Here is a 24,800-nt window from a genome sequence, read left to right on the forward strand (position 1 = left end):
ACCTATTTCCACTGACATCCCAATCAGTTAAGTTTACTTGTCTGTTTTTTGACCTAAGAGTTTCCCTTTCTAGCCTACAGATACTCTGTTTAGGTAATACCAGGCAGGGCAACAAGAAAAGGTAGGTTTGTACAGATTTTGGAACTTTATGAGTGAGGAACACTCACAGGTTCTGGAAGACTGCATTAAGAATGAATGTCTGCTGGGATATAAAACTTCGCATCACTCTAACATCTTCTGGACATCTTCTCTGTGGAAAACCCTGAGCAAAGGGAAAATATGTACTCTTCTCCCTCTCAAAAAGTTTACAGTCAGGTGGAGAATGGTGGGTATGACACAATTAACTACAAAGGAAGCAGAATTGTGGAGGAGCCAGAGGGAAAAGGCCATGGAAATTAACAGAGAAAGAAACAGTGCTCTGCGGTACATAAAGGGCCTTCATTAATTACACTATTATAAATAAACAACTTTTATAAGTTGCATATTACTGATATATTTTATATTGATGAATAGTAAAATTGTAATAAAATTATGGTATTAAATTATATAAAGAAAAGTTAGTTCGTAGAATGCCATACAATTCCAGAGAATATAACTAATACATTATATGAAATTAATACTTGAAGATCAAGAAGCAATGCAGCAGTTGAGAATGGAGTTATTAAATGATAAAGGATGTCACAATTGAATATTAATGTGGAGGAAAATAATTTAAATCCATGCCTCATCCCTAAAATTTCATTAAGTTCCAAATGAATTAGTGGGTTAAATTGTATCACAATCAGAAGAAAATAAAAGAGTCTATTTCTCCCACCTATGAAGAAGAGATATGTGTCTGTTAAGTTATACACTTTATATCATTTAATAGAATAAATCTAGGAAATATGACGTATTTCTCTTAGAATGAAAAAATTATAAGACCAACTTATAATACAAACTTATGGTTAAAAATAAATTTTATATATGCATAAAATGATAGCCATTTATTTAGTGCCTGAGTCCTTGGTAACTTGGACTGGCTCACTGCTCCTTCTGCTGGTCTCTGATGGCTTATTCAGGCATTGGTAGTCAGTTAGGTGGTCTGGCCTCTAAGGGTTGGCTAGCTGTTGGCTGACGCAATGGGGCACCTGCTTTCATCATCTGAAAGTCTCATGGAGGTTAGTTCATGTGTGGCAGATGGGTCTCAAGCACAGCCAGAGGGCAACCCCAATGCACACGTGCTTTACATGTCTCTGCTTGCATCGCGTTGGCTACTGTTCGATGAGCCAGAAGAATCGCATGGTCAGTCCCAGAGTCCATGTGGAAGGGCATCGCCAAAGTGTGTGGGATGAGCAAAGGGGCAGAGTGTGGCCATTTTTATAATCTACCCCACATCATAATTGGCAAAGGAGACTGGCAGCTCCACCACAGAGAACAGCAAATCATTATGTGGAAACTTTACAGCATACTAGTGATTAACAAAACACACATTAACGTTGGCTTCTGGCCTTTATTTTGTAGAGGTGGAACCTGAGGCCCAAAGCTTTGTTAAGATGGTGCAGAAGATGACTTCCCAACCTGCTGACCATAAAAGGTCTTTGATGCCAAGTCCAGCAGTAAAGGGAAAATCTGGGTTCAAACTCAGCTCCAGCATTTTCTATTGTTATAACTTGCATAATATCACTAAGCCTCAGTTTCATCTCTATAAAATTAGGAAAATTTACCTACTATATAGATTATGAGGATCAAATGAAATCATGTGAAACTATTCTGCAAGGATCCTGGTATCTACTCAGTTCATGCCTCCTCCTTCCATTTTCTATGATGTAATCTTATAGAAACAGCAACAAAGGAAAGCAAAACAAGAAAAGCTCAAACAAGCAAATAAATAGATAAGCCTAGGGGGCCAAGAAGAAACTCTACACTTGTAAGTAACTGATGACTGTTTATACAGTTATTAATTCATTAATTATTGAGAGCTCTTTCTGGGCCTGGCCCCATGATAGGCAATGGAAATACACTCCTGCCCTCATGGATAGTCTAATGGCAGAGACGGACAATGACCAAAACATCACATCAGTAAGTATGAAATTGTGGCCTTAGTTACTGCTATTAAAGGACTCTTGATTAGTGCTAATAGGAGAGCATGTAATTGGAAGAGATAGCCCAATTGGGAGTGGGAGGGGGCCAGGAAAGACCTTGAGAAATGAATGGGTTGGGGTATGAAGGGGACAGTGATGGTTATCTAAACCAAGGTAGGGTCATTGGAAAGGGTCAAATCACATGGTCTTAGGAAATGAAAAGTAATTATCTTAATCCTTAAAGCAATGTGAAGTTAGAGAAAGGTGTAAAAAAATTTGGGATTTGAAAAGCTTTCTCTGGAATCAGAGTAGAGAACAGATCAGAGGAGAGAGAGTGGCTGCAGGCAGGTAAATTAAAAGACTATGGCAGGAGTCTTGTAATTTATAATTTAGTTTAATTTTCCATAAAATAATTGTAGACCTATTCATTCTACTTTGATAAGTCCTAAGGAAATATACCCCCAAATACTTGTACATTCATCAGAGGTGATCAGTGATGAACACTAGACTAATAACAATACATTTCAGAATGAATAAAGTTAACTAAATGAGTTTTAGGCAGCCAAGTCAGTGTTAAAATTCATAGATCTTTTTAATGACCAATAGGTCATAATTTTTTGGTCATTATCAATTTTAAAAATTATCTTTCCTTCCCAGCTTGGCCAACTTGATGATAACAACTTTTCAAGCAATATTGGAAGTTTGACCTCCTTATTAGTAAAATTTGTACAGACATCTCAAAAGTCCGGATTACTCCAGATAAAGTTTGGATTTGGGCTTTACCTTTGCTCCAGTTATTTGAAGATACCATGAGCCAAATTAATCTCACACAAATTCCTAATTAAGTGAAGCTTTTTACTTGATCTTCAAGTAACCCTTCTAACTGCCCTTAAAAGGAATAGACCATAAAAATACTGAATGTTGTTAGAAAAAGTTGTGAAAATCTCTGTAATGGACCACAAAGATTATGGGACATCTACAATAATAAAAACTAGACAGGGTATAGGGCACTGTTTGTGGTTATCTGTTTTTCATTGTTTTTGATATATTTACAGATCTGTACATTGTAAAAAAATAAATAACAATCCAAATGATTCTTGTCCATAGAGGTACCATTGAATAGTGTTCAGTGAAAAGAAGTGACTAATTTTGTGTCTTTTGTAAATTCATTTCAGCATTCCTGATGTTTCTAGGACTTCTCCTCTGAACAGGTTCTAACTTCTTATTGTCTTTCTCATTAATTCATGCAGTAAATAGAGTCTTTAACCTGCATTCATTTCATATGAAAGTCTCGATTTTACATTAAAAAAAATTGTCCTTATTCAGTGTCTAGTTTAGGTGTCCTTCGCATTGAGCTGGAGGGCTGAGAGACACACAATTTGACACCCACGAAACAGTTGCAAGCTACACCTAATGGACCAGCAGGGGGTGGGGTGGGGTGCGGTTTGAAGTAAGTAGATTTTACAATAGAGACTTCTGGTTGCCTCTAGATTTGAGAAAAGAGGGAGATTAGGGCTGGAGTAGCTAAGAAAGATTGCAGAGAAAATATAGGATTTCAGGGCTAGGACTTCAGAAAACCCAGAAAAGATGGAAGATAGAACTTGCTGTGATAAGATAGAGAGGAAATCAGCATGGTCAGTTCAGAGAGATGTGCTCTTTGACAAGGCCTGGATAGAAGAAATGCCCAGATGGCTCTGTTGGTTAAGCATCTGACTCTTGATTTCGGCTCAGGTTGTGATCTCAGGATCCTGAGATTGAGCCCTGTGTCAGGCTCTGCACCCAGCTTGATTCTCTCTCCCTTTTCCTCTACCCCTCCCCCACTGCTCCCACTTTCTGTTTGTCTCTGAAAGGAAGGAAGGAAGGAAGGAAGGAAGGAAGGAAGAAAAGAAAAGAAAAAGAAAGAAGGAAAAAGAAAGGAAGAAAGAAAGAAAAAAGGAAGGAAGAACAAAAAAAAAAAAAGAAGAAAGAAGATAAGGCGAAATTTTGTTCGGCATCTACTGCGTACAAAGCAATGGGTGCCAGAGATTCTCAAGCCTGACTACCCATTAGAATTACCTACGGGAATATAAAAATGCCGCTGCCCAGGCCCCATGATCAGAGATTTGAATGTAATTGGTCTGGGAAGGGAGATGCCAGGGAAAACCCTCCAGATGATTCTAAAATGAAACCAAGTTAGTGAACTACTGTGCTATGCGATTCACAAATGTCCTTTGATTTAATTGTAACCATTCTAGTAACTCCCTAAGAGAGGTATTTTCATCCTGGTGTTCTAGAGGGGGGAGCAAAGACTCAGAGAGACTTGGTGATTTGCCTCAAGAGGCTGCGAAGAGACTGAGGGAAATCCTGATTAGTGGTGGGTGGTTTGTGGAGAATGCTCCAGGTGGAGAGAAACTCAGGTGGAGCAGTAACATAGCATTCCTGTAGGGTATTAAGGAAATGTTCATAGAAGCAAATAGGACCCACAATAAACAAATGAATATAAAGGTAACAAATGTGACTCATTTGGGGAGTCATGAAAGTGGGGAGTCTGGGTTGGAGACTCAGCCTTTCTGATCTTGCCTGGGAGATGCTGATGATGCTGGTCCCCAGTGCACATTCTGATTTTTTTCAAAGATTTATTTATTTGAGAGAGAGAGAGAGTATGTGCACAAGTGTGGGGAGGGGCAGAGGGAGAGAGTCTTCAAGCCGACTTCCCACTGAGCTCAGTGCCTGGTACAACATGCAGGGCTCAATCTCAAGACCGTAAGATCACGCAAGACTTGAACCCAAAGCAAGAGTCTAATGCTCAACTAACTGAGCTACCCAGATGCCCCCACATTCTGATTTTTAACTTCAGGTTTTGGATAACATTGGCAACGCAGGCTTCTGTGACTCAGTCTCCTTTTCTGTATTTGGGGTCAATAATTGATCCTACTGATATTGGGGGTCAAGAAAGAATTCTTGAGACATTCTCAGTTCAAAAAGGTGGTTTTATTAAATCATGAGGATGGGACCTGAGAGCAGAAAGAGCTGCCCTGGGATTGTGACAGGTGTCTAATTTTATACTTTCAGCTTGGGAGGGAAGTTAGAGGTAGAGATAAAGGAAATTTCCAAAGGAATTTGGAAATCAAAGTAAATTCACAGGATCCTGGCGGGTTGGGATAACGTTAAGCTAAGATTGCCTTTGCCTGTAGCAAAGCATCAATGTTGAGGCAACTGAGTTCCTAGAGGCAGATCCCTCTACCTATTTCAAGTACCTGTCAATGGGCTGTAAGCAGTAAGAAAATTTAATTTTTTCCTTTACCTTTGTTTCCTACATCATTACTATGTGAAGGTTGTTTATGCATTAAAGCCCTACATCCAGGATGTAGTAATCACTCCATAAACTTTCATTATAACTCTGTAATTTGCTTTAACTTTTAAAAGACTTCCCATTAGAGCAACATGGCATCCTTCTAGGGGTTAAGGAAATGCTAATAGAAGCAAGAAGGACACAGAAAAGTTAGGGTAAGGAATATGCACCCTCCCCCCCTTTGCTGACATTATTTCCACCTATGGAAATAACGAGTATGTGTCTTGTGAAATTGGGTGGCCTAAGTGTACAAGTATAGAACTGAACTTTTAAAAATGTATTGGGTTTATTAAACTCCATAGTAGTTTCAATAACTGCTTTTTGTATAAAATGGATCTCAATACATGAAATAAAGTAGGAGTCTTACTTCTGTCTTTTTATTTTAGACACATGGTGGAATTCATGGGAATCCAAATATAGGAATTACATTAAATTAGGGATATTTTATATTAGAAGTCAACTACACTGGAAAATGTTCTTAGGTCATAAACAGAAAGCTATGATAATATAGATTATATAAGTAGATTTTAGTAGCTAAGATACCGCTCATTTTCAACAGATGCTCATTTTCAAAAATCTGTTTTTCTAATGTATGTAAAGCTGAGAAGCCCCTCCACACTTTGCCCTCCCTGTAGAAAAATTCTTTAGAGAACTTTATGTTAGGAAATTTCATGGTGAAGGAGAAAACAGTTCTACATTTTACTGTCTGGGAGTTTGGGTTCTCTCTTACAGTATATAGTATGGTTATCGTACTGGAATAATCTTGTGCTGAACTATAAGCTGGTTACAGATCCTTGTTATTAGCGTCAATGATAATTACACTATATATCTTTGACAGTTTTTACAATCTTTACAAGGTTTTCACATACATTATTTCATTTAATATGTTCCACAGCTCTGAGTGGGAGGGCAGACAGTTACAATTGTTTATGAAGGAAGACAGGTGAGGTTTTGCCCCAAATTACATAGCTGATAAATGAGGAAACAAAAATTAGAACTGAAGGCTTCTAATTTTTAACCCAGTGCTCTGTACATGGCCCATCTAGTATCGTATGGAGATTCTGACAATGAATGTAATAATCTATAATAATCTGTAGTGATGTTGTTACATATCGTCAACAGAAATGCAAAGGTGTAGGGCAATGAACCTGGGGGAAAATCCAGAGAACAGAAGAAAGCCTGTTCTTTTTTTTAAAAAATTTATTTTTATTTATTTATGATAGACATAGAGAGACAGAGACAGAGAGACAGAGACAGAGAGAGACAGAGAGAGAGGCAGAGACACAGGCAGAGGGAGAAGCAGGCTCCATGCCAGGAGCCCGACACGGGACCCGATTCCGGGTCTCCAGGATCGCGCCCTGGGCCAAAGGCAGGCGCTAAACCGCTGAGCCACCCAGGGATCCCCAAGAAAGCCTGTTCTAATTGTGTTGCTTTTCTATTAGACATACATATATGTATATTTCAATATATATGCATCTATATTTTACATTTTTCGAGATATAATGGACATATAACATTGTTTAAGATATACAACATGTTGACTCGATGCTCTTCTATGTCGTAAACTGATGTAAGCATTAGCTTCACCATGTCACATAATTGCCATTTCTTTTTTTGTGGTGAGAGCATGTAAGATTTACTCTTTTACTGTATTATATACAGTATTAGTAACTGAAATGACCATGCTATATATAATAACCCCAGAATCTATTCATTTCTCTTTTTTTTAAAGATTTTATTGGGATCCCTGGGTGGCACAGCGTTTTAGCACCTGCCTTTGGCCCAGGGCGCGATCCTGGAGACCCAGGATCGAATCCCACGTCAGGCTCCCAGTGCATGGAGCCTGCTTCTCCCTCTGCCTATGTCTCTGCCTCTCTCTCTCTCTCTCTGTGACTATCATAAATAAATAAATAAATAAATAAATAAATAAATAAATAAATAAATAGATTTTATTTATTCATGAGACACACCACACAGAGGCAGAGACATAGGCAGAGGGAGAAGCAGCCTCCATGTAGGAAGCCCAATGTGGGACTTGATCCTGGGACTCTGGGATCACGACCTGAGCCAAAGGCAGACGCTCAATCGCTGAGCCATCCAGGAGTCCCAATCTATTCATTTCTGACTCAAGTTTGTACCCTTTGACCAACATCTCCCCATTTCCCCCACCTCCCTTCCTCTGGTAACCTTCCTTCCCTCTTTTTCTATGAGTTTGACTCTTTGTTTAGATTTCATATATGTGATATCAAACAGTATTTACCTTTATCTGACTTACTTTATTTAGCATAATGCTCTCATGGTCCATCCATGTTGTCACAAGTGCCAGGATTTCCTTCTTTCTCACAGACACATCTTTTGCCTTTTTTTTTTTATACCCGAGAAATCATTGGAAGCAGGTTGCAAGATGATAATCCTTTTCACCAAGTTTTCTGGAGTGATGATCCAGAGTGATGAACCAAGTGTTTTTGGTTTTTAAAGATTTTTATCTATCCTTTCATGAGAGACACAGAGAGAGGCAGAGACATAGGCAAAGGGAGAAGCAGGCTTTTCACAGGAGCCTGATGCGGAACCCTAGGACCCCGGGATCACCACCTGAGCCAAAGGCAGATGCTCAACACTGAGCCCCCTGGGTGTCCCTTGTTTTTGTTTTTTAAATTAGTTGGTGGTTAATGCTGAATGAGATACTATCCAGCTGGGAAAGAGATGGAAAAGCATCAGAAGGGCTAATTCCCAAGGTAATTGCCCTATCACAGTTTGGTTCTATGCCCACCCCTCACCTAGGCAGGCAGGTGGCTGAAATTTCTGGAGGAAATCCAAGCTCCTCTCTGGGATGTCTTCTTTCTCCTTGCCCTCTCACTTCCATAGTTGGCACTTGAGAGCATATATTTCTTCCCTTTTCCTCTTCCTTCCCATGATGATCTAAATAGGAGATACTTCAGCACAAGGGAAAGAACAAAGTTGATCATCTCCACAAAAAGATTGAAGACCCTACCCTACAGTACTGTGAACACATTAGACAGGGCAAGTAATCCTGTAAGTAAGCAAGTAAGTGAGATAGAAAACACTTCCTCTTTTTTTCTTTTTTTTCAAGCCAATTAGGTGTGCTATTTAGCTAGCATGTAACTTCCTGTAGTTTGCTGGCTTTGTTTTGGAAGCTTGCTAAGGATTGGCTGTGTAGGATTGCCCCTGTTCTTCTGAACTTCAGTTTGGTTTCTGCATCTAATTATCCACAAAGTCCAGAAAGATCCCTTTGACTCGAAAACAGTTGTATTCATTTATTTTCATTTGTCCTGGAGGCTGGTTGATCTGGTGTTGACTGGATCATCTGAGAAGTGGGTGCCAAGATCAACTTAGAAGTGGAAGAGATTTACAGGGGGTAGTCCTTGTAAAAGTTAAAAGGGAGGGGAAGCAGGAGAAGGCAAGGAGAGCCTTCGGAGCACGATACAGATCTGACAGCTGTGAAAAGTGAAGGGGAAGAAAGGAGGATTGGGTATGGAGAGCCTCTGACTATGGTGCCTCTCCAAGAAGATTGCTACTAGAGGAATCCTGCACAGGTAGAGTGGTATCCCTTGCACCACTTGCGTGCTCAGTCATTGGTTAGGGGATGTGTCTTATGTAGCACTTAGTCACAGCTTTAATGCTGAGTCAGGTTCTGAAAGTACTCACAGCCAGAGCTTGGCAGCAATTTTTCTCTTGAAAGCAGATCTCAACAGGGTATAACCATAGCTAACCTCAGCTGGGGGAAGGGAAGCAGATGGTCACAGAAAACTAAATGCCTTGGTGCATAAGTGAGAGGCTAGATCTAGACAATGGACTTATGCCATCTGTCAATAACATGCATATAGATTCATGGATCCATCCCTCCACTCATGCATCCACACATCCACACATCCATGCGTACACCTGACCACCCATCCACTCATTTATTGCCTTAGATGATAGCAGTATTTTCTCAAGCTTCTGTCAGAACTAGAATGTATCCTTGGTGCTGCCATAGAAACCAAATCTGGATTTTGCTTCTCCTGCTATTAAGGCCATAATCTCTGAATGACAACGGTCTTTTGTCTCCACCCAAATCTGCATGCATCCCTGCCTGTGACCATAAATCAACCTATTATCCATCTGAGACTAATCCCTTAAACACACCCTAATTTTTGCGTGACTGACATGCCTCTTTCTTGCGTCCTACTGATATTTTGTTCCACTGGATGGCCTATTACTCATGTTCTAGCCCTTTGACTCAGTCGTAAAAGTCAGATCACCTGGCATAAAAGGAACGTGGCAAGCGATGAGTTTCACTGCAATATCCATGGGTTCAGAGTCAGTGAGAAAAATTAAGGAACAGCAGAGATGGTGAGCTGGCTTGGCTTCATACCTTCCAATTTTTAGGTCACTCAAGTTGTTTACTTTTGAAATGAACCTGGCCTCTGTTAATAATATTTCATAGAGCCTCTTTCCAATTCATATGGCAACCAGCCATAAGAAATCATGGGCTTCATTTTGAGAGCATGTTATTTTGGAGGATGAAGATGGTGGAAATGTCCAGGGTTTGGCATGTAAAAAAAGAGGTTGATTTTTTAAAGAAACATTTCTGCTAATTGGAATGTAATCTTCCTCTGAATCAGTATGTCCCTAAGGTTCTTTCATCTTGTTTATCCTATTACTTATTCTATCAGGGAACATGGGTCTCACCATAATAGCAACCAATTCCCATTTCTTTCCTAGAACAATATTTATTTTTTGGCAAGTCTTCTCTCATGTGGGCTTAAAGAACCACATGTGTTTGTAGGCATGCTATCAAGTAGTTTAAAGAACATAAAACTTGTGGTAATATTTTTGGGAGTAAATTTTATTGTTATGGCTTTAAAACACAATCAAATAAAAACAAGAATTCCATTAGTAGTTGAATATTGTAATAATAGAGTTGAGGATAAATTTTACTATTATAGGAACTATAAAACAGCAATAATAAAAAACACTATTATTGTGAATAAATTGTTTGAGATGACTAACTAGAAAGCTATAAAACACAACGATAAGGAATAATCTAATCACCAGGAAAGATGTGATAATAATTCATCCTTGTTAGTGAGGAGTCCTTGGTTCCAGTTCATTGGCCCTGGGTGCTCTAGGTTACTGTTTTCATTCCATAAGGTTGCAGAAAGATAATCTTTGGCCAGTGATTTGGCAGGAAACCACATATTGCAGTGCAATTGGACATGAGGATTGAGGAAAATCCAATTATCAGTGACTGTTAGGAAATCCCTGTGCAGCAATGTCAAATGTTCTCACAACATACTTAAAAAATTATTTGCAGGTTTCTACTAACAGTTTTATGTATTGTTTGTACATTTGCATGTTTTTCTTATTTTTATTTATGTTCTTTTGCTTCAGAATAACTACATGGAATTATATATCTATTGGAGAGGGAAGCCTATTCTAATCGTGCTTTTTATTTGAATTACTCATGCATCTCTCTGTCCTGAGTCCATCTTGGTCCAATTCCAAATAGGAGAATGGGAAAAAACCACCCTCAACTCCTCAGTTCCAGTCTCCCTCTGTGGAACTCAAAACCCCATTAAAACCTTTGCTTCAGACCTAGGATGACTGAGGTGACTGCTCTGACCCTGCATGTGAGTGAGAAGAGTGTCATGGTGTTGCATTTTACCTCTCATCCTGAACATCATCAAAATTTGAATTCAAGATTTCTGAATCGATGATATCCTAAAGGGATGATGGAAGATCATCACGCTGAAGTTGCTATTATGGTGAGACCATGTTCTCTGATGATTGAGTTTTCTATACTCACTGCCTCCACTTTCTTACTTGGCTTTCCGTCTTTAACCAGCTCCAATCAGGCTTTTGTCTCTGCCACATGTTGACTGAAATTGCTCTTTTCAAGGTCTCTAGGAACCTCTCTATCCTGCTGGATAAGATTGCTAGTTCTCAGTCCTCATCTGACTCCACTTCTGAACAACATTTGGCCCAGCTGGTAACTCCCACTTTCTTAAAATGCTTTTCTCACTTGGCTTCTAGGACACAACAGTCTCGCAGTTTTCCACCTACTTCCCTGGCTGTTCTTTCTTAATTTCCGTTGCTGGATTCCTCTCTTGTACCAGGACCTCTAAATGTTAGACCAGCCCAAGGCTCAATTTTTGTTGTTGCCTTCTCGATCTATATTCACACCCTAGATGAGCTCCTCATGTGGCTTCAAACACCATCTTTTACAAGCTGGAATCACAAATTTATGTACCTCACCCCAACTTCCCTCAGCTCCAGCTTGCCATAGTTGCTGCCCGTTTGACAATCCCCTCGATATCTAATAAGCATCTCAAACCTGTAAGAGCCAAATATAATTCTTGACTTTTCCTCTCCTCAAATCTCATCCTCCCTCAATTTTCCTCATCTCATAAAAAGTCACCACTATTCACTCTCTTTCATGGCCCCAAAGTCTAGGAATTGTCCTTAAGTTTCCTAATTCCTTCACATTTCACAATTATTCCATAAGGAAATTTGTTAGATCTGCTTCTAAAATAAGCTCCCAGTGTGCCCATGTTGTACCATCACTACAACTGGCTAGTCTGAGGCCCCAACATCTTTGCCTTAGAATGCTGTGGTATCCTCCCAGCTGGCCTTTCTGTTTCCATTCTGTCTCTTGCCTACACTCTATGCAGCAGTCAGACAAATTATTTAAAATATAAAACCAAAATCTTTTCAGTGATTTCTTAAAATAATATTCAAAGTCCATACTAAGATCTATCCCATTGCCTATTTCCTTGACCTTGTCTTCCATTACTCTCGCAGTCCCACTTTACTCAAACACTGACTTTCTTCTAGTTCATTAATGGGACCAAGTTCATTTCTTCCCTGGGACCTCTACATATGCTACTCCCTTTACCTAGCACACCTTTCCTACAACCTTTTTCATGAGCCATATCATTTAGAACTTAACTCGAAAATCATCTTCAATAAATCAGAACAGGCCTCTCCATCTCAATAGTCTTTGCTCGTGATCATCCCCTATCTTCTTTTTTTGATTTCCTTTACTTGAAATTGTATTATTTATTTGTATACCTGTTTATTGTTCTCTCAACTCTATTTTGAGTTCCATAAAGCAGAGACATGGTCTGCCTCATTCATCTTTGTGTGCTTTCATCTTTGTACTATTGCCTGGGATATAGTGGGTACTTGTTACATTTTTATATGAGTGAATGGATGAATGAATGAATGAGTGGATACAGAGCAAAGGATTTAGACTGAGCCCCCAAATGCCAAAGACTCCATTTAAGTCCTCTATTTCTCTGCACTAAAGCTTGCCTTGCTCAGTTAGACTTTTAGCAATGATCTTAACTTGAGCTTTTACTTTTTGGTGGTCATGTTTGAGATTTAGGCATATCTGAGTTTGTCTGAAAACATGGTGGGGTATCTGAGAGAGTCCTTTATGTGAGAGTACTTTTTGGGAAATCCACTTGGAAGAGGATTTAAAAGGTTTTCACTGCTCAGATTTGGAAAGACCTGAATTTGTTTAAGAAGCTGGTGATGTGATCTCTCAGAAGAAGAGAAGGCATTTAACTCAAAATAAAGCTTTAAGAGGGGAGTGGAAATCGTAACACTAACCATGCCTACCGTATCTGGGGCAGAAGACATAAAATCCTCTATGCCCAGAGACCCCATAGGGAGGGAGGACAGCAGGAATAGTGAGAGGAGGGAGGGAACAGCAGGAATAATGATCTCCTAAGTACAGGTGATGGGGATTCCTAGCAATGACGACTTCACATTGGGAAGAAACTTCTTTCTGGATCTGTGGAACCAAGAGCTTGTATAAATTTGGTTTTCAAGGAGAAAGGAAAAACCCAATGGTAGTGTTTACCACTATATAGAAAAAAGCTATTTGAGGACATGATAGAGTTAATAAACAACTGCTCACATAGAATTCTGCTGAGACATCCATTAACTGACTTACCTTATCTTGATTGTGTGAGCCTCTGCCTTTATGCGTTCTCAGAGATGCTTGATCCATTGACCTACAGGAGAAAGTCTAGGATTTTCTAGTTCTCTCTGCAGAAGATGAAGCCTCTGCTTGGGACCCTTTGTCTTTTGGGGATCCTGATTCCTGAGGGGCTGGGATATGATGGGTGAGTGTGAAGTGGGAAGAGGGACTGACTCTCTTGACTTAGGTGGTCTAAATAGAAAGCTTTTTTCAAGATCATACACACTGCCTACTCATACATGATGCCATGAGATGAGAATAATAAAGTCTGTGAAAGTTTTATTATTCAACACTACTCTAATAATCTTTGAATAAATGAATAAATATCTAATAAACATTTTCTAGCACAAAATATGATAAATACTAGTAGATATGTCATATTTTATGATTGAAAAAAGGAAATGATAATGAAAATTCTATATCCTTCATTTACAGTTTCACAATTGGTAAATCAGATTATTCTAATTTTTGAAAAAAACGTTTAAAGCATTTAAAATTTCACCAAGATATAGTTACTGCTAATATTTTTGGATAGATAGATAATTATGTATTCAGTACTACTGCCAGAATTTTTTAGTTAAATTATATTGTAGGAATTTTCCTATGACATTCATAATACATTTAAAACATATTGCAACCACGAATAATATTCCATCATTGCTACCCTGTGGGGCATATGGTTGATTTCTACTTTGCCATTTTTACAAATAATGCCATAGTTAGCATCCAACCACATGAAAGTTTTTTGCAAATCTTTGATTATTTCCTTAATTTAAGTTAGAAGATGAATCCCTGGGTCAGAAGCCGAGAAAAATGTGAGGATCTTGCTATCCATGGCTAAATTGCCCCCTAAAAAAGTTGCATCAGTTTACATGTGAAAAATACTCAGTTGATTTACTTTGCATTTTGTTGATTTCTAATAAAGTTAAATGTTTTGTCTTGATTATTACTCATTTTATTAGTTTATAAAATGTCTGCTTTTATTATTTGCTTATGTTTGTGTTGTTTCCTATTCATGATGCAGTAGAACTTCTCTAAATATATAACATATATTGAATTCTGTGTGTGTGTATGGTATAGTTTTCATATAAATGTATATTTTCCTTTGTTCACACATGGTTCATCCTGTTCATTTGACATATATCACCAAGCATGCATGGTTATAGATAGTATTTTTTCTTTTGCTTTATAGTTAAAAGAATCTTGCAACAAATTTTCATAGACTAGGGAAATTTACTCTGATTGTTGCCCTGGATGAATGGTGCAACCTCAGCTTATCTTTTAGCTTGATAGTCTGATTTCAAATATAGAAAGAGAGCCCATGATCTCCATGGCACTAAAATCTGGTTGGACATTGCCATCTAACATTTTCCATCAGTTTGCTTGGTTTTATATAGATACTGCATTTATCTTTCCAAGATTATTTACAAACTAGAGACAAAGACTTACATATATATTGCAGGGCTTTGATTGGGAAAAAGAATCACCTTGCTTAGAAGTATCAAGAGCCTTAAAACTTATACATTTGTTTGAAGTAGTAAGTATCCCTGCCTCTGGAAACTTATTTCGAGAAAATAAACTAAATATGGAAAGAGTTTTATGTGCTGAGATGTAGCTTTATTTGTAACATAAATATTATGTAAAATATTTGGAAATGACTTTAATGTCCCACATTAGATTATGTAAATGTTTACATGTGATATATGACAATGGAATATTATTTATCTATTAGAATAATGATTATGAAAAAATGTTGATAGCATGAGAAAAGGCATATTTTATGCTAAAAACAATGCAGAATAGAAAATGTAATAAGATACTTAGAAAAATAAAAGGAAAAATATGTACCAAAATGGTCATTGTTATAATTGGTAGTGATTTCCCCCCTTTTTCTTCAACTATTCTTCATTTTGTGAATATTCTTTAATGAAGATTTTTAAAAAATGTTTTTCAAACCCAGGTTAGCTTATGGAAGTGATGTGGCTCAGGCAGTGGAACTCAGACAGGATGGCTTCCATTGGATAACTAAAGTGCAGCTTCTGACTGCCCTTGGGGAAAACATTTAAAATCTGCTAGTCTTGGTCCTTAGTGGTTGTTTGCATATTCATTATTATTTACTAATAGAAAATATGTCCATTTTTAAATGGCTCTGACCAACGCAAAACATAGGTTATTTGTCATTTTTGATACTCTATCCATTACATATGATATAATAATAGTCTAGAAAACCTATGATTAACAAAGATTATGAGTTTTGTAATCTTTCTTTTCAGCATTTAGGGAGGTGGACTCATATATATTGCACACTCCCAATGAAAGTGTAAATCTGTAGAATGAGCTGGGATTTAGCAATATGAACCAAATGCCTTGAAAATATTCATTATCTTTGGCCCACTAATTCTCCTTCTTAGAATGTAACTCAAGGAAATAATTAGACATGAGCACAAAGATTTATGCAAAAAGTCATTAACTCCAGAATTATTTACAATAGCAAAAAACCAAAAGGGGAAATATATTTAATACCCAGCATAGATGACAATGTTTAATAAATGATGCTATGTAATATATACTTACTGTCAAATATTATGCAGTCATTAAAATTAATGTTTATAAAAACTTTTCATTGATTTGAGGGAATGTTTCTGAAAAATATGCAATACAAGGAAGTGAATACAAAATTATATGTAGACATAATCTGCACTGTGTTTAAGAAAAAGTATGCACAGATAAAAGGCTGATGTGAAATATGCCAAAATATCAATAATGACTCAGGGAGGTGGGATTATTGAAGATTATTCCTTCCTTCTCTTTTCTATTTTTTTCCCCTCCATACCTTCTAAATTTTCCATGATAAGTGTATGTTAATTTTAGAAGAAGAAAAAAAAGTTTGAAAATACATTACTATCATGAAATATTCATATAACTGTATCCTTCCTACGTATTGAAAATACAAAATTTGCCTCAGTGTTCATTAGATTTTTGCCTCTTTATACATTCCAATCAAAATTCCACTAGACTATCTTAGATCTACAGTGTTTATTAATAATGTACCCAAGGATCATTTTCTCTGTTAAACATTTTACAAATCCCTATTCAAAAAGAATACACAAAGTACAATAATCTTTTCATTTGATTGGTGAGATGAGACTGGTGATAATTTGGGGGATTAGCTAGCTTTTCCTACCTCTGCATGCATTATGCATTACCCAAGAAATTGCCTAGAAACAAGGAATTGCCTTTTCTAAGTATATGGTTTAAACATTGCTTGAATTAAGTATTTGGGTTTCTGAGATTTAAGTATTGTCTTTAATCTCATGTAAAAATGATAAGCATTCTTAATAGCAGAGATTTTCACTCAGATCTCATACAGTTCTCTTTTTTTTCATGTTACACTGGACCTCATCATCCAATGCTCACACATTTGGCAGATATTAGCAGGGGGAAAACCAAGTATTGGTTCTTGAGGGTATCCAGTTACCGTTAGTTTCTTCCATTCTATATTGTGGAATTGCCGGAGAATACCAACCCAACTGAAACAGGAATTCACTGGGACCAGCCCTGCTTTTTGTGTAATTCACTTTCTTACTCCACTGAGTAGGTAACTATGATAAATAAAGATGCAAACATTTGCTGAACTATATGAAGGATGGAACAGAGTCGCTCTGAATAGCCACCATCTCTGTCTCAAAAGTGTTGTAAAAAGCCTCTCTGATAATCGCATTTCTGGGCAGGACAGGACAGGCAGGACAGCCAATGTGAGGAAGGATGAAGGGATGGCTGAAAAGATGTCCTTCTCAGTTGCTTCATTTCTTCTCCTCTCTCCTTTCTGAAAGAAGCATTGGAATTGTTTTCTTTATTGTGTGACTTTACAATGCTGATACTTATTTTGCTTTCTTTGTGGTCCAAATCATAGCTGGACAATTTTTTATTTTTTATTTATTTTTTATTTTTGGACAATTTTTTAAATGGGCTAATATTTTATGCTGATTCTCTAAGGTATAATAAAAGCATAATTTAGCCTATATAACAAAATCTTCAGAACAAAACAACAACCTGAGATAATAAAATTTATCTTAAGGATTTTTGTCAGGATTAAATAAGTGTATATATCAAGTTTTTTGAACAGTGCTGGCATGCATAATTACGAAGACAATGTTGGTTGCTATTACTGACTGCACTTGAGCTAGGAATTCTCCATCCCTATCTTCAAAACACTTAGTGTACCATTTAATTGGTAGTCAATCAGGCAATTTTCTTATCTTACTTTATACCTTATTATTTAATGGCTGAGTTATTTTGTTTTTCATGTATTTATTTATATCTATTCCCTTAAGTAGATTTTAAATTCTGTAAGAAAGAAATCTACTTTTCCACTACTATTATCTATTACTAATTTTGCCTATAGTACCAAGAGTACCAACCCCTTGGGTTATTGAATGGATTAAATAAGATGAAGCTATAAATGCTTTTATCAGTTCCTAGCATATAGCACTCAATAAAGGTTAACTGGTATCATAAAAAATATATATTTTCTGATTATTTGATAAAGACATGAACTATGCTCCTGAAAATTTATATGTAGATTAAATTGTTATTAAAGACACCAACGGTTTTACATATTTTCTTTTTAAATGATTAGATGTTTTGTCAATCAGCCTCAACAAAATGCTTCCACCAGTATATGTATTTTATACTAGAATTGCTCTGTCTGAATGAAGCACTCTTGCTTATTTACAAAAAAATTAAATGAATGATAATTATTAGAAATAAATCCCTGAATAACATGGAGAAACATATTGTTACTCAACTATTATATTTTTAATAACATTTGCTTCTTTTAATCTCCTTCTAAAATTCAATTTCATTATTTTAACTGATTATTTAAACAATCTTTTCTCATGAGATTTTCATTCGAACAAGGTACGTAAGGTAAAATTCATTCAACAATGTAATAAAACATTTATAATTTTGAGGATAAAGAACTTATTAAATCAAGAATAACATTTCTTATTAATATTAGTAATTTTTATAAATATTAGCAGCAATTAAAAATAATAAATGTAGTTCCAAGTTGAAAGTCATGGAATTGTGTAGGGAAATTGATTTCCATTATAGTGGTACATGGTGCTAAATGAACCAAATTAAAAAACTAAAATCTAGTCAATACATTTACTGGAGTTATGTAGCTATAAATGGAACTTGAATTTTAATTAATTCTATCAAAATATTTTGTGGTTTGGTATTGTTTGAAGACAATTCCACTTAGGTGACTAAATTATTCTCCATACAATTTATTTTAAACTATTGTAACTGAATAGTGTTTTGCTTTGCTTTGTTTTGAACTCCTGGTGTGTCTTAACACTTATTAAGTATTAACTAGGTGTCAGAATTGTGCTAACACTGTAACATGGATTAATTTATTTAATCTTTGTATGAATCTTTTGGAAAGGTATGGTTATTCCCATTTTACAGATAGGAAATGAAGGTTTAAGGAAAGAGAAGATATAATATCACAAATGTTCAGGGAGGAAAAATGAGAAAATAGGTAAAAGTCATTGAAACATTAATTCAATCTCTGACACATATCCTTGCAATGCAAGGTCACTATCCAAATGTTCACGCCACAGCTTCTCCAAAGGCTCACATCCTGCTGCTATTAACATAGTAATCACTCCATACGTATTTGTTGGGTAAATGAATTATCAGCTAGTATGTTCTAATAATGAAAATATAATCCTAGTTCTTGACTAAATAAAGCCTTTTAGCTAGGGAACTAAAACATTCATCAAACATTTGTGTAGCATAGAGAGAAGGTACTAAGTGTATGACTTACTGGCTCTGTGACTGTTTGCAAGTTACTTAATTGCTCTTGGCCTCAGTTTCCTAATTTATAAAACATGGATGATGATGCTTCACAGGGTTGTAATGAGAATGAATTATATAAGGCGCATTAATATGTTATCTTAAGTGCTGACACAATATCTGGCGTAGAGAAGAGGAGTTGTATAGTTTTAGTTAACTATTCGCTGGGATGCCTGGGTGACATAGTCAGTTGGATATCTGTCTCTTGGTTTGAGCTCAGGTCTGATCTCAAAGTCATGGGATTGAGCCCACTATGGGGCTCCACGTTCAGTGCAGACTCTGCTTGTGTTTCTTTCTCCCTCTCCCTCTGCGCCTCGCCTCCACTCTCTGTCTCCCTCTCTAAATAAATTTAATTAATTAATTAAATTAATAAATAAAATAAACTGTCAAAAGATAATAGACAAGAGGAATGGAATAGTTTTATTAAACTATCAAAAGGTAAACAATAAGTAGACAATCTGAATAGGCCTATATCTATTAAAGAGATAAATTTCTTTATATAATTCTTTTTTAAAAAAAGATTTATTTATTTAATTCATGAGAGAGAGAGAGGCAGAGACATAGGCAGAGGGAGAAGCAGGCTCCATGCAGGGAGCCTGATGTGGGATTTGATCCTGGGACTCCAGGATCACGCCCTGGGCGGAAGGCAGGTGCCAAACCGCTGAGCCACCCAGGGATCCCTCTTTATATAATTCTTAATAATTAATAACCTTCCAAAAAAAAAGCATCAAGCCCAGGTGGGGTCTTTGATGAATTCTACCAAACATTTAAAGAAGAAATTATACTAATTCTCTACAATCTCTATCAGAAGATGGAAACAAAAAAAAAAAAAAAAGAAGAAGAAGATGGAAACAGAGGGAATACTTCCTGATGTCTATGAAGTCAGCACTATCCTAATATCAGAATCAGAAAAATAAAATCTATGAAAAACACAAAACAAAACTACAGATCAATATCTTACATGAACACAGATATAAAAACCCACAACAAAATATTAGCAAACTGGGGATGCCTGGGTGGCTCAGCAGTTTAGCGCCTGCCTTCCACCCAGGGCATGATCCTGAAGTCCTGGGATCAAGTCCCACATCGGGCCTGTGTATGTATGGAGCCTGCTTCTCCCTCTGCCTCTCTTTCTCTCTATAAATAAATAAATAAATAAATAAATAAATAAATAAATAAATAAATAAATAAAGTCTTTAAGAAAAATTAGCAAACTGAATCAACAATACATAAAAATAATTATACACCACAACCACCAACTGAAATTTATCCTAGGTATGCAAAGCTGGTTTCACAGTTGATAATCAACTAATATACTCCATTGCATCAATAGGCAAAAAATAAGAAGTCACATGATACAGAATCAATAGATACAGCAAAAGCATTTGACAAACACTAACACCCATTCATGATAAAAACAGTAAACTAGGAATAGAGGGGAACTTCCTCAATATCGAAAGGAGCAGATACAAAAAATCTACAGTTAACTTCACACTTAATGGTGAAAAACTAGAAACATTCCTGCTAAGATCAGAAATAAGGCAAGGATGTCCACTCTCACAACTGCTTTTGAACATCGCATTGGAAGTATTTAGATGAATAACGGAGTTAGAAGGTACACAGATTGGGAAGGAAGAAATAAAACTGTCTATGTTCACAGAAGACATGACCATTTATGTAGAAAATATGAAAGAATTGACAAAAAACTGAAATTAATAAGGAATTATAGTAAGGCTATAAGACACAAGGTTAATGTACAAAATTCAATTGCTTTTCTATATACTAGCAATGATCAAGGGAAGTTTTAAATTAAAAACATATTATCATTTATATTATCACCCCCCAAAATAAATACTTGTGTGTAAATCTAACAAAATATGTACAAGCTCTATTTGAGAAAACTATAAAACTCTAATGAAAGATATCAAAGGATAACTAAATAAACGGAGAACTGTTTCATATTAATAGATAGGAAGGCTACAGTAATCAAGACACTGTGGTATTGATGAAAGAAAAGACAAATAGATTAATGGAACAGAATAGAAAGTTGAGAAATAGACCTCCATGAATATAATTAATTGATTTTTGACAAAAGAACAAAAATAACACAATAAAGCAAAATAGTCTTTACAACAAATGGTACTGGAACAACTGGACATCCGCATGCAAAAAAAAAAATCTAGACACAGACCTTACACTCTTCATAGAAATTAACTCAAATTAGACTATAGACCTAAATATAAAACTCAAAACTAAAAGCCCCTAGAGGTTAATATAGGAGAAAACCTAGATGACCTTAGATATAGCAATGACTTTCTTAATACAATACCAAAAACACAACCCATGAAAGGAATAATTGATAGCTTGGATTTCATTAAAGTTAAAAACTTCTGCTCTGCAAAAGACTATGTCAAGAGAACGAGAAGACAAGACAAGCCAAAAACTGGGAGAAAATATTTGCAAAAGACACATCTGATACAGGACTATTGTGTTTTTTTTTAAGATTTTTTATTTATTTATTCATGAGAGACACATACAGAGAGAGAGAGAGAGAGAGGCAGGGGCACAGGCAGAGGGAGAAGCAGGCACCCACATCGAGTCTGATGTGGGACTCGATCCCGAGTCTCCAGGATCACACCCTGGGCCAAAGACAGGCGCTAAACTGCTGAGCCACCCAGGGATCCCCAGGACTGTTGTTAAAAATAAGCAAAGAAAGAAAAAATAAATAAATATAAAATAAAATAAGCAAAGAACTCTTAAAATTCAGTAATAAGAAAATGAATAACCTGAGTCAAAAATGGGCAAAACGCCAGAACATACACCTTACCAAAGAAGATATACCCATGGCAAGTAAACCTACAAGATGATGTTCAACATCATATGTTACTAGGGAAATGCAAGTGAAAAACAGTGCGATACCACTACACACCTATTAGAACGGCCAAAATCCAGAACAGGGACAACGCCAAATGCTGATAAGGAAGTGGAGCAACAGGCATCCTCATGTGTTGCTGGTGGTAATATGGAATAGTACAGGCATTTTGGAAGACAGTTTCTTGGACGGTAGTTTCTTACAAAACTAAACACACTCTTACCACGTGACCCAGTAATCATGTTTCTTGGTATTTACCCAAATGAACTGGTAGCTTATGCCCACACAAAGCCCTGCACAGATGTTTATAGTATCTTTATTTATAATTGCCACTTAAGCAATTAAGATGCCCTTTAGTGGGTGAATGGATAAATAAACTGTGGTACTTCCACACAATGAAATATTGTGCAACTCTAAAAAGAAATGAGCTAGTAAGCCATGAAAAGACATGGAGAGATGCTAAATGCATGTTACTAAGGAAAGAAGCCAATCTGAAAGGCTACTCACTGTATGATTCCAGCTACATGACATTCTGGAAAATACAAAACAATGGGAACAGTAAAAATATCAGTGGTTGCCAGTGGCGGGTGGGTGGTGGGTGGGAATGGACAGACAGAGCAGAGAGGATTTTTAGGACAGTGTGAGTGTCCTCTGTGATACTACAATGGATGCATGTCATTATATATTTGTTTGAACCCATAGAAGGTGCAACACCAACAGTGGACTTTGTAAATATGTAAACTATGTAAACTATGGACTTCGGTAAATAAAGATATGTCTGCCAATGTAGGTTCATTGAATCCAACAAATGTTCCACTGTGGTGTAGGATATTGGTTGTGGGAGAGGTTGTATGTGGAGGGGGACATTTTATATATATAAAATATATTTACATACAAAATATATTTTATATATATAAAATTTGTGTTTGTATATTTATATCATTTATTATACATAATATGTTTAATAAAAAATAATGATATCTTGCCATTTGCATATGGGTAGACCCAGAGGGTACAATGTTAAATAAATCAGACAGAAAAAGACAAATACCATGTGATTTCACTCATGTAGAATTTAAGAAACCAAATGAACAAAGAAAAAAAAGAAACAAACACAAAAACAGACTCAAATACAAAGAACAAGCTGATGGCTGCTAGACTGGAGGTGGGGGGATGGGTGAAATAGATAAAGGGGATTAAGAGCACACTTACATTGATGAGCACTGAAAGATGGATAACATTGTTGAATCACTATAATGTACAGCCAAAACTGATCAATAACACTGTATGCTAATCATACCTTAGTAACACTTAAAAAAATAATTTAAAAAATATCGTAGGCTCTTCAATCAGGCTGTCCATTATTGTCAATTATTGTCAATCCCAATAACACTTTCCCTGTGAGTCAATTTTTTCATCTCTGAAATGGGGGTAATAAGAATACCTATCTGTGTTTTCAAGAGAAGTAAATGATATTTAAATTGCTTGAGTGTCTTGTAATACATTTCAGTTCAATAAATCTTAGCTATTATTTCTTTTACACATTTAAAAACATGTTTATCTACAACATCTTACTGAATTATCCCAGCTTCCCTGCAAGATTGGAATGGCTGTCCTCGCCTCACTCTACAGATGAAGAAACTATACTTTGTGGGGAGACTCAATGGTTGGCCCACATCTCAGTCAGTAAGTCACAGCAAGAAGACTCTAACACTGACTTTTCTCCTCCAAATCCTGTTCACAGTGCTTTCTACCACCTTTTTCATCAGCTTTCCACTCCTCGTGGTATTCTGGTTTCTTCACTCCTTTGAGTCTGACTTTCTTTGGCAGATCCCTAGCACAACCCAGACATGAGGTTGTGGAAGAGACAGGGAGCCCGTGGCAGAGCCTGGACACCTATTCCTATATCAGATATCACCCTATGGAGGAGGTAAGGGAGGACACACGGAGTTTGGTGGTGGCCACAGTCTATGTAGGAGGGGCGAGGGATGATTCACTGGTTAATATCCATTAGGCTAGAGAGTCTCAAAATGTGAGGTTGAGATTTGCCTGTGCACTGAGTTCAAGGGATGGCAGAAAATCATCTTTTGATCACCACCATCGAAGCTATAAATGCTGTCATATGAAATAAAAAGGCAAACCACAAGGAAAAGGAGGTAAAGAATCCTCTAGCCAGTTTTGCTCATGTGAACGTGGACTAAAATTAACCCTTACTCTTGTTTGTCAAGTACTTAGCTGGTTTCAGCAGGCAAGGCCAATATAACACATGTGGGTGTGGGATATGGAGTGGAGAGGTCTCGTGATTTAATCACATTTAGCTGAAAATGTGGCATTTCTTGTAGGATACAAAGGATGCAGGCAGTAATTCTTAAGAGGGGAAGATTTCTTTTAAAGAAATACTCGTATTGCTACTAAAATGAGTTTGGTTGTTTTTGAAACTGGATACAGTAGAAAAAAAATTAGCTACTATATATGCATATTTGTGGGGTGTGTGTGTGTGATTTTATGCAAAGCTTTTTCTGAAGTGTAAATTTCTAAACATAGAATTTTTGGGTTAAAGGATAAGCACATCTACATTTTTATATAAATGCACAAGTTGCCTTCCAAATAGGCTTTACCATTTATTCCCTCAGCATTTGGGAGTATATTAATATTTTCCAGAATTTTTTCAAAGAATGCAAGAAT

General features: G+C 36.6%; 1 protein-coding gene across 1 annotated transcript in view; it reads left to right on the forward strand.

The window, feature by feature from the left end:
• CPO (carboxypeptidase O) overlaps window positions 1–24,800 on the forward strand; it is a 134,475-nt gene that overhangs the window by 96,637 nt on the left and 13,038 nt on the right. The window contains exon 3 of the mRNA XM_055344992.1: window positions 23,946–24,045. Within this exon, the coding sequence (XP_055200967.1) occupies window positions 23,946–24,045 (100 nt within the window). The remainder of the gene's footprint in view (window positions 1–23,945; window positions 24,046–24,800) is intronic.

This window comes from Nyctereutes procyonoides, unplaced genomic scaffold (genome assembly GCF_905146905.1).
Source record: "Nyctereutes procyonoides isolate TBG_1078 unplaced genomic scaffold, NYPRO_anot_genome, whole genome shotgun sequence".
NCBI classification, from domain to species: domain Eukaryota; kingdom Metazoa; phylum Chordata; class Mammalia; order Carnivora; family Canidae; genus Nyctereutes; species Nyctereutes procyonoides.